General features: G+C 39.2%; 1 protein-coding gene across 8 annotated transcripts in view; it reads right to left on the bottom strand.

Moving 5' to 3' along the window:
* Window positions 1–1,324: 1,324 nt before the first annotated feature.
* Window positions 1,325–11,695, bottom strand: part of nav3 (neuron navigator 3) — a 160,140-nt gene continuing 149,769 nt past the window's right edge. For all 8 annotated transcript variants that reach the window (XM_079622177.1, XM_079622181.1, XM_079622179.1 and 5 more), the window contains 10 exons: window positions 10,253–10,350; window positions 10,047–10,142; window positions 9,802–9,970; window positions 9,466–9,701; window positions 8,502–8,656; window positions 7,934–8,005; window positions 7,521–7,717; window positions 7,322–7,440; window positions 7,031–7,234; window positions 1,325–4,428 (listed from right to left, as the gene is read on the bottom strand). In XM_079622177.1, the coding sequence (XP_079478303.1) occupies window positions 4,309–4,428; window positions 7,031–7,234; window positions 7,322–7,440; window positions 7,521–7,717; window positions 7,934–8,005; window positions 8,502–8,656; window positions 9,466–9,701; window positions 9,802–9,970; window positions 10,047–10,142; window positions 10,253–10,350 (1,466 nt within the window). In that variant the 3' untranslated portion in view covers window positions 1,325–4,308. The remainder of the gene's footprint in view (window positions 4,429–7,030; window positions 7,235–7,321; window positions 7,441–7,520; window positions 7,718–7,933; window positions 8,006–8,501; window positions 8,657–9,465; window positions 9,702–9,801; window positions 9,971–10,046; window positions 10,143–10,252; window positions 10,351–11,695) is intronic.

Here is an 11,695-nt window from a genome sequence, read left to right as displayed (position 1 = left end):
CGTGACTGACACCAGCTGAAGCGGACAAGGAGAGAGGCGTAATGCGTGTCACTGCCCCCGGTAAATTTGGAAGACTGCACTGCACGGTACTTCATAATTCAGGATCATATACTTATGCCGAGCCACAGGAGAAATGCCAAAATTGAATTTAAAAGGAAACGTGACCAGCGAATTCAAAAACGGAGGGTAACGGGATAGCTTTACCCAGGTGGAAAGAGCTAATGAAGGAGAAAGACTTAAAGGGACACTGAAGTTGCCTGCTTTCTTCTCTAAGTCAATGTTTAAAAAAAAAAAAAAAAAAAAATTACAAGCTTTTTTTCATTGCTTGGTTGTGTAATTCATTATACAGGCAGCATAACAGCAGAACATGTTAAACTCGACGAAGGGCTATTGTTGTCATAGCTTCTTGGTACATAACGGCTACCATAGTTTCAACACGCATTTTAAAAAATGAGGCGCTAGAGAGCACTATTCGTTTGAATGCAAAACACGATTTCACCGCTAGATGGGAGAAATTCCTACACAGTGTACCTTTAATACCAACATGATCAAAACTTTGCTGAAAAACCTGTTGCACACAATCTCCTACATGCCTTCTGTTGTCCATTTTTAACTAGAAAAAGGCCTTTTTAATATCATTCTGTAAACATCACCCTTCAGCTTGTGGTAGATGTGTGTTTTTGCGGTGAAATAAATGTTATAACAGGCATTTTAAAATAACTCAAAATTATTTGGTGAAGTGATACATAATAATGCAGAACGGGAACTACTTTATTGCAAAAAACAAACAAAAAAACAACTGAGCATATTGCATTGTCAACCAATCAGATTTAAGCTTTTAACAACACAGTATAAAATGTAATTAATTGATTTTGTATTTTTGTATTTAGTCAGAAGTAAAATTGTGTAGCCTATATACTGTATATTTAAAAAAATGTATTTCAAATTAAAACCATTGTAGCCCAGTTTTGCTGCCAAAATAAACAAACTACTAATAGAGTATTTGTTTTTTTAAACGCGATCAGGTAAATATTGCTTACTTAATGCGTGCAGTAGGGTTATTACAAATCTGACACCTTGAGACTTGATCACAAGTATTAAAAAGTACAGTGGACTAACTCATTGTAATGAAATCCGAGTGCTATTGCTTCCAGAACCACAGGAGGGCACAACAAGTTTCATGAGTTGATCAAACTGAACTGAATTTCAAATTGTACTTTGCAAGTGCAACAGACAAACTATATGACTTATACATATAAGACAAAACATAATTATAAAATCCTTTCTTTGATAAATATATAAATAATGAATCGACACTCAATGGTCAGGTGACACCAAATACCATTTATTAGGGCTTTACAAAGACTACAAAATCCCCCAGATGAATTAAATTTGTGGTCTCTTTCTATTTACATGATATGTTACTTACAAATGTACAAAATATAAAACATCTACCAACAAATGTTCCACCTGAAAAGAAACATTTTCAAAGTAGTTCAATGTTACGCGCTCACCGAGAGATGTGTTTGCCATAACACGAAGAAAATTAAAAGAATATTTCCGATGTACCATGGACAATCACTTTTTGTGTTTGAGGTTAGGGAGCATTAGGCAGTTTGAAACCTTTACTGCACTTCTTATAAATGTTTCTGTTGAGTACTTTTACACTGAACAATGGTTGACAAGCAAAGCATCAGGCACAGAGTCACAGAGTTTGGAGGTTACATACATACTGTAGCACCACTGTAGTGCTGAGGAATCAAAAAGAAGCCGTTTCCTGAATCAACAAAAAGGTAGATTGGAAAGAATCAAAGGTTAAAGCCTGGCAGTGAGAATGAGTTACTTAGTTTGAGTCAGAGGGTGAAGCTGGATGTGGTAAAGGCCTGATCAAATAAGACGTAAAGCTTTTTCAATGGTTCACCAATAGCACCTTGTATGAAACACCTTGTAGCTCCTGACCATGTACATCAAGCTAACAGATTCAGTTACTGTAAACATGTGCAAACTCTGGAAAGTGAAAAGTCTTTCACAGTAACATTTCTGGGAAGTCGTAAGTGATTTATTCAGACACTTTAGTCACACTTTCATGTATGAATGCCATTGCATTAGACTTGCATCTTCATAATAAATGATGCTAGATCTTCAACTTTTCAGAGCCATTTTTTTGCATCCATTATTTTTATGTTCCAGACCAATCTTTTTTTTAGAAGTGTCACACAGAAGTCCTAGCAGAGTAACCACAGGTGTAGTTCGACAACTGGAACATACAGTATCCTGATACTTTTTGGGCAACACTTTATTTTATAGAGTCCTTGTAACATGTCACATGTACTTATTATAGTACTAACAGTAAATGATGCATAATTACAAGCAACAAGCCGTAAAACAAAACCTAACCCTATAGTAAGTACATGTTGTCAATTAATATTACTCGGTTCAAATCGGTTCAAATAACCGTTATTTCCAAAATATATGCACGTTGTGTGATTTTGTTATCTAGTGCAATGACATTCACGCATTTTTAAAAGTCCATTGAATTCAAAATTAAGCGTTTTGTGGCTTTTGTCTATGTCTGCTAGTTTTGAGGTCATTTACAGTATATGCTCTTGTACTCTTTAAAACAAAAACAAAAAAAACTTTATGCAGATATACACATTTAGAATTTACAGTATTTCTCTTTTAAACATATTGCAATCATAATGGACTATAAATATTAATGGCTTATCCTGCATTTAAGGGTGTATAAACACTTCTGTCCAATCAAATGCTCTTTAGAATGAAAATATCAGCTATTTTCGGCAGTCAGGTTCTGCAATAACTTTTGGTTGTCAGAAAACATTCATGGGGTCTTTAAGTGTGGCTTACGTCCAAAGGGGCCAGTGTGTCCGAAAGCTGCGAGACAGGAACTGTAACAGTGTGATGCTAGTTAGATATGGTTGATGCATTGCAAAGATAAAACAGGGAATCGCTTTGGATGATTTTGCGCCCTTGAACAGTAAACGGACACTAAAGTTTTCTGAAATTGAAAAACACTTCACCTCTCACTGTACAGATTAGAGTTCTGTATAATAACCAGTTATTACAAGACATATAAGGTTTGGACAGGTTGCTGGTTTGCTTTTTTTTCTTCTTTTTCTCAGTAAATCACAAGAGCGTAATGCTAGACAAGGAGAGCAGAAACGCAATACCGAGCGGGCAGAGTGCATCTTTAAGAGGCTGTGCAAGACTTGGATGTATTTACAATCACCTTTTCAACTGTGCAAAACCCACATAGCAAACCAAAATAAAGGATGGATGAACCTCGACTACACGAACACTGGCGCACGGGAGCGAAAAAAGAAAAAAAAAGTTTCCGCGTGCACGTACACACATATAGCAAAGAAAAAACGGCATGCTAGCGAAGCGACGCGTCGGATTTGTGCTCTCGATTCAAGTGATCCCAGCTCAACTGGGATTACATAAAGATCTTTTTTACTTTTATACATTTGGACCGTTTTATAATGGCATGTTTTGCACTAAAACACTAATTGTAACAAAAATAAAATATGTGGACGTGGCATTTTTAGGAAAATGGTTGATCGGTTCTGTCCTAAGCCATCGTTTCTGTGAAAAAGGACAGCGGCACCACATTTAAATGTCTTCAGAGCTCAGCACATTTAAGGCAGCGAGAAAGCACCATTTTCTGGTCATTTTTCACAAAGCTGGTACGCTCTCCTAGAAGCAGTCGCCTCGCACCTGCGGTGAGGAGGAAACAACTACGCACGCGGCCATGGACTCGAACGAAAGAGGTCTGTGGTGCAGGAGTGCTGCAGGTCACTGTACGCTTGGCAGTGAAACGAGTGGTGGACTTTAGCGAATGATTTCACAGTAGCGGTAATGACACGTTGCACGTTTTGTGCTTGTTGGCTAGAGGCGTTTCATGAATGGTGCCGGCGAGATGAGTGTAAACCACATGTAGGTTCTGGCACCACGGCAGCACCAGTTTGTTGACTGAGGTCAGAATTCAGAATGTTGCCCTTTAGGTTTTTAAACCTCAGTGAATTTCAACTAAACACTTGCCTCTGTAAACATGTTTAACTAACGAATCACCTCCAGCAAATTCAAATTCCAGTTGTTTTTTTAAATAATTAAGTAAGCACACACACTTTTCCCCAGTGTCGTGTGTGCCAGCACCTTTTCATTCGCTGTATACCGGACACTCCACGGGAGGCGTCGGGCGTTTCATAAGCCTGTCTCATAAGCACAAGTCCTGTGGGCCCTTTGCTTTTTAAACCAATCAGAAGACTTCCTCTTCGAATGGGGCGGGGCTTAGAGGGCAGACTCCAATGAGGAGTCCAGCAGGTCGTCGTGGTGACTGGCGCTGTCGCTGTCACAGCTCTGGGCACTGGAGTAGTTCGCAGCTTCCTGTAGCCTCATCAGCATATTCATCTAATGGACAGAGAAGGACAAACACATATGTTTGCAGTGCGGAAGCGGAAGATGTTACTCAATATCGCTGTGTAACAGCCAGTGCCAGGGTTACATGTCACAAGTAACAAATTGATGTAATTAAGTTACTTTTCAAGAGTAACAAGTTCGTAATTTGTTTATTTTTCACCATTATCCAAGTATACTTCCGTATTTATTTACTGACAAATACAATTTAATTGTTCTAGATCACTAGATCGTTGCAAACAATGTGATTAAACAATGTTGCAATCTATATAAAAAAAAATAGCCAAGAATAGTTTTACTGTTCTGAAAGAAACGGTGTCAGGCAGTGACTGTGAAAATAAAGTCTCACAAAAGTAGCTGTGTTAAAGTAGCGTTAAAGTGTGTCACATTAGCAAAATTCCGCAGACAAAATAGCTCCATTGTCAATAGTACAGTAATGTATGAAGCTCAGCTCAAACAGAAGTCACTTTCAAACCAAGCAGCGTTCTGTTGGTCATCATGGTGAATTTGCCTGATCAACTTAAACGGGTTGCGAAATCTGTGAGGGGAAATGTTTGCCCTCATGCAATGGAATCTCGCTTGCGTGGATTCCTATTGAAGCGACTGGATTTAATTTGCGAAAATTCGCCGAACAATGGTAGATATGACGGCACCTTTAATTTCCACACAAAAGTAACACTGATTTTTTTTTTTAATAAGTCCTTTTCATTATAGCACATGTAATAGTTTACTATGTTACTTTGAAATGTAACATTCCCCAACACTGGTCTGTGCTGAACAAACAAACAAACAAACAAACACACTACTACAGTTGTAATGAACTCACACAACCACACACTAGTGATGTTCAAAAACACAGCCACGAAGCACGAAACTAATGGTGTGTGCACAGCACTCATTTACATCAATGACCACTGTAACACTAGTTGAACAGACAGACATTGGAACAAACACAGATAGAAGGAAACGTTTGTACCTCATCATTCACAAAGACACAGAGAGAAACACTACAACATTAAAATCCTTAAATCTATAAACACAAGCGTTATCAGACTGAACTAGATCAAACTAATCACTGATATTTAAACAAACAACAGCAGTTCTGTCACCTTATAATCTCTGAACGTCTGTTCTCAGAAAAAAAAAAAAAAAGAAATGAGAGGAGACAGCAAGATGAGACAGTGCAATAATTGTGCATTTGTTTAAAAGCCTTTTGGCTTTTAACCTCAGGGAGCCACAGTCATTATTATAATATTATGACAATGATTATACACTAATATATATTTGGGGCCTTATTTGTGAAAATTCTGTGTATAAGTGTTCCTAAAGCCATTCTCAGCTGAACTGAACGCAACAAGGTATATACAAATGGTTTTGTGTATTATTTACAAAGACTTTTGTTCTGCCCATGTGTCCTGATTCATGAATACAGTAGGTCACATTGTATGTACTAAAGTGCTGCCACCTAGAGGATGTTTATTACGTATTGCTCATTCAGACTCTTACATTAGTTATGTCCACAGGAGGGTGGGAGAGGGCTGTTTTGTTTTAATTCTCTCTCTTTTTGTCACACACTTCTGGTTTACTATCTTTGTGGGGACTCTTCATAGACATAATGGTTTTTTTACTGCACAAACTGTATATTCTGTCCCCTTACACTAAACCTACCCCTAAACCTACCCATCACACACAACTTTCTGCATTTTTACAAAAAAACATTCTGTATGATTTATAAGCTTGTTTCCTCATGGGGACAAAAACAATTTCCCCACAACGACAAGGATATTGGATATTTTCATATTTGTCCCCACAATGTAGTTTACACCTGAACCCCCACACACACACTTATCACTACCAGACAGGTTATCTGAGCCACTTCTTATTTATGTTTACTAAGTATTTATTATTCATGGACATTTTGGAAATATATGTGAGCATTTGATCTAGATATAATTGTAAACTTAATCATATCTATGCAGAATTTTGTGAATGTGTATACATGGATACATGCCAGCTATCCTTACAAATACACATATAAATGGTAACCTGAAAAATCGGCATTTATTTCCCCCTACTCAAATATTGCCCATGTTTCACCTTGCTGCTCTTGGGCAGTTCCTAGTCTAGAAAAAGAGCTAGTTATTTTGCATGAATAGTGATTTAGTACTGTAGTTCTTATTATCTTATAACTTAACACTATAGAATGCCATTCAAAAGTTTGGAGTGTTTTTTTTATTTTATACTTTGATTCAGCAAGGATGCATTAAATTGATCAAAAGTGACAGTAAAGACATTTATAACCTGTCAAAAGATTTACATGTCAAATAAATGCTGTTCTTATGAACTTTCTATTATCAAAGAATTCTGGGGGGGAAAGTATCATAGTTTCCACAATTTTTTTTTTTAAAAATAAGTTCTGAATGATCATGTGACACTGCAGACTTTGAGTAATGGCTGAAAATTTAGCTTTGCCATCACAGGAATTAATTATTCAATTATGTTAGAATAGTAATATTACTGTATGTTTGATCCGACCCCAAACTTTTGAACGGTAGAGCATATCTAAATGAACTGTGTTTTATGAAGCTATTTTTACCAGTGGGTCTCCCTCTGTGTCACTCTGAGATACTTGTTTGGAGGTGGCTCCGTCTTTAGAGGAAGTGTAGCCATCATAGCCCACGTCCTCGGGCCGCAGCTGCAGCAGAGACTGGCCTTCATGCTGCAGGGAGGCGGAGCTCCAAGGGTAGGTGTCAATCACCCATTTGGAAGGGTCCTCCCATGCCGCCCTCTTACCATACAGCTGTAGTGATAAACAAAAAAAATGGGTTCAGGTATAAATTTGTAAGAAATACCCATAATACATGAGTGTGTGTGGTTAAATGTGTACCTGCAGTCCTTCTCGTACTGCTTCCAGTAGATATGGCACTAGAGAATAGTTCCACAGGTCAGTAAACCACACACGTGAGCCGTCCGCATCCATTGGACAGGACAGGAACAGCCGAGGACCTGGAAGCAACATGATTTAACATCTCTGGGCAAACAACCAAATCAAATATGTTAATCGACTTGTGTGTTGTGTTTATTACCGATGGTAACGTCTGAAGAGCTGTGAGCCTCTAAGAAGGAGTTGAGGTGTTGCCAGGTTTTGGGGATCCAGTCGATGATTTTGATGAGGTCGTTGCTTCGCATGTTCTTATCAATCTCAGTTTCGATCAATTTTCTCTTCAGGAATCGGCCCAGGAAGCCCTTCACCGGCTCAGTGTGGTTGGCACACAGCACCCACCTGAGGGGTTGATGGTGTGATATTACACTGAGAACATGACTGGAAAGATCAGTGTGTGTTTATGTTTTTGTACTGTATGTGTATGTATGTGTGCAAGTGACAAATGTAAAATATGATCACTTATGGCCCCCATGTGGCGAGAAGCTAGAATAACAATCATCAGATGCTGTGCGTCTTGTTCAAAACCATCTGCTACATTGACATTGAACACAGTACCTGAAGTTGTGATGTAACTCCAAGTTTGGGGATGAGGACACACCCTGGTTCATAGTTCCTATGACATACGGGCTGTGGAAGGGACAGGTGCACATAATAAGACGCAATTCATCTGCTCAGTTTCAGATACACAAGGAAAATCCACTATAATGGGTGTCAAACTGTGGTATGAAATAAACAGTTCCAGTAAGAAATGCTGATTGGTCAATACAGCTAAAATACATATAGGAAACAGTATTTACAGTAATATTGTGAAATATTGTGATCCTTTAGAAATCATTCTAAAAGGCTGATTTTGTATTCAAGAAACATTTCTTCTGACAACAGTTGAAATCAGATTCTTTGTTGAACAAAAAGTTAAAAGGAACAAATATTTTGTAACATTATAAATGTCTTTAATTTCACTTTTGATCAATTTAATGTGTCCTTACTGAACAAAATAATTAATTTCTTTAAAAAAACATTTGGGTAGTGTATATTTACAATATTGATGATCTCTTGTATTTTATTGCTTAAAAGCTAAATAAATATATATAAAAAAGTTTGGGGTAACAACAGAAATCATCACCATTTATGGTATTTGCAGTTGAGGAATCCATTGAAGATGTCACTGAGGGAGCCAATATGATGGAGGTTATCCAGAATAACTACGGTGGGGAGCTCGATCTCACACTCCTCTGTGTTGCACTGCTCGGCCAGGCTAGAGAGGTACTGTCGAAGATCCTGGTTTGAGCAAACACAAAGCACATATGTATTACACATCTGAAAACTTTGTCATTACTTTAAAAGGTAACAATCAGTAAGTCATTCACAGATTGATTTCCTCAAAATGTGTAAGTCTGTGGTGCTTTTGAAACATTGCTTTTTTATTTTGAGCATATTGGCAACTATTGACGAATGGCGTGAGTTAAGTGTGGGATTATATGTTGGTTTACGCCAATAACAAATGGCGGGAAATCTTTTAACAGCCTTTTATAAAACAATTATTTTAGCAATTTTTCACTACATCGCACTTCTTCCGGATCTTGTGAAGCCACAATGTCACTCATTTAAATAATCCCTGTATACGGAATAAGCAAAAACGGGACGAGGCCCCTTTTTGCACATTTTACGGAGGACAGCTTCCAGAACCTAAGTGAGTACAATGCCGAATACACACAAAAGCTTCTCTTGAGAGACGGAGCAATTGCCATTTTACCATTATGGTAAGGGGCGTGACATTTCTGTAACACGTTCTAAACGGTTCGCCAATCACAACATACTGGGCCAGCTGACCAATTAGAGCATATTTTCAATTTCAGAAGGAGAGGCTTCTAAACAGGCATTAACAGGAAATAAACGGGCATTTGAGTCACACTGGGAAGAGAGGATCTGCAGTAATGTAAAATATGTGAAAAATAATTAGTTTTTTGACCAATCAAGCATGAAAACTTATTCTAGTACACCACACCCCCAAAACAAAATCAAGACTTTGTAAAAGGGCATAATAGGAACCATTTAAAATGTATGCTTCCCAGAATGGAAATACATACCTTGCTGGATTTCTGGTCCACGTTGAAGCTCGCCAAGTTAGTGTCGGTTACCTCTCGACCCGTCTTGGAGAGGATGAAGTAAGCCAGTTTAGTGGCTAGGTAGGATTTGCCAGTTCCACTCGGACCGGACAAAATGATTCTGCGGTGCTCCATCAGCAGGTTCAAATAGCGTTGAATGATGGGTTTAGGGATCAATGTATCAAACACCAAGTCATCAATACTACCCTCCTTCACACCTACAGTACATAAACAGGAAGACATTTGACTTACTTCAAATCTTCGCTGCACATTTGACCTCTTTTGAGGACCCTACAAGAACCTTTTGAGGTTCCTCACCTTTGAGGGTGACTGTAATGACGTTGTTGTCGCCCACCAGATATCCACAGGGCAACAGTTCAGGCACCTCAGAAGCATGAGATCGGACCACATCCCCCATCCTGTAGCACACTATACTATCCGAATTCAGGCCCAGACTGGTCAACGGGTCCACACGGAACACATACTCCTATATGCAAGAAAATGAATATGTTAGATCTGAAATATTGGAACTGAAATATATTTGCAAAAGGCTCAACTGGCACCTTAAACAAGCGTCGTATTACACCATCCAACACGTCCCACTTGGTCTTGCCACTGACGCCAATGGAGCCAATCAGATACACCTTCTTCTGCATAGCCTTAGATGACGAGAGGATATGAAATGATGCTCGTAAGGTATTGTTTATTAGTAGTTTCATTTCAAAACAGCTTCTGAAATTAAAGCAGGATAGTTAAAATCACTCTATACCTTGGTCTTGTTGAAGTCGCTCTTGATCATGACCACTATACGGACGCTCCTGCCCTCTTTGCGTAGGTTGCCCTCATAGCCGTCATCCAGCAGAATATCTGTGCACACAAACACGAACTTCAAACTCACTGCATGACAAAAATATCAAAGCCTGAACAAACTCAAAAGACTTATCGCCAAATGAGTCATTGAATCTGGGGGAGAAGAACCTTTTCAGCGCTCACAAATTCGGCAAGCAGAGACATAAAGTGTAGCTTTGACCGTAGTTAAACGCCGACCGTTTTAAGCTTTGTTGTCTGTGGGGCTGAGCTGTTTGGTTTTAACAGGGATTTAAATAAAGGAAGAGGGCTGTTAGTGGAGGAGTGCGGCTTTGATGGGCCTTATATGAGGAGCTTGGTGAATGGGCAGAAGGGAGGCGCTTTGTATTCATCCTGCACGAGGTTCTGCAGAGGAGTGATAACGTCCCTTCCACCACACGTCCGCCCACGCTCTAGTGCTCCTCCACACATCTCTCCATCAATTAAGCAGCCCAAAGTCCTGAGAGAGAAGGAAGTCGCTACTTTTAATTAGCCGGAGTCCACGCCATCCCACCCCAAAACGTGGCCACAGGCACACCGTTCAAATCCTCCCTTACAGAAAAGAGGCCATTTCACTCTTCGCTGCGTTCTTTCTCTTCCCGCACAGCTGTGAAATAGTCTTTCCCAAGCCAGAGTTTTCATTAACGCCACACCAGAATCATCAATAATACAGACATATGCAAATCTACACTGCAGTCCATGAGCTGAGCACACTGGTGGAAAACGAAATCATCCGATTGAAAAATATCTATCTGGACACTGTCGGCGAGACGATTATACGCATCAAGTTTGCTTGCAACGGTTTTAATTGTGACCTCATATCCCAAATAGCACCAAGTCTCACAAGGAAACACCAATTTAACACTGGTTATCCATGTATCATCAAAACATTGAGCCATAAAAATAATCAATACCAGGATTCCATAAAGGTTTGGATATTTTGGTAGTTTTGATAGTTGTGTTGTGATTTGGATGTATTTGTTATGAGAAATTGCAGTTCTAAACGCCTGTTCTCAAACTCTCATTGGGCCCTATCATACACCCGGCGCAATGCAGCGCCAAGCGCGATGTGTTTTTTGCTAGTTTCAGCCCAACGCAGTTATCATTTTCCCATCCTGCGGCACGTTGTTTAAATAGCAAATGCATTTGCGCCTATTTATGCGCCCATGGGCGTGCTGGCCTGAAAACGTTGTGTGTTCAGGCACATTGTTGGCGCGTTGCTATTTTGAGGCAACTGAAATAGACTGCGCCATTGACCAACAAAAACCTGGTCTAAAGTCAATGGCGCAATTTAAATTTTTTATTTAAAGAGCGCGTTAGTAATGTGCGCCTATAGGCCGGCCCACAGTGTGCGTACACTCTGCTT

The sequence above is a fragment of the Phoxinus phoxinus genome, assembly GCF_949152265.1.
Source record: "Phoxinus phoxinus genome assembly, chromosome: 9".
Lineage (NCBI taxonomy): Eukaryota > Metazoa > Chordata > Actinopteri > Cypriniformes > Leuciscidae > Phoxinus > Phoxinus phoxinus.
Note: the sequence above shows the minus strand (reverse complement) of the source record. Positions and strands in the feature narration are given on the sequence as shown.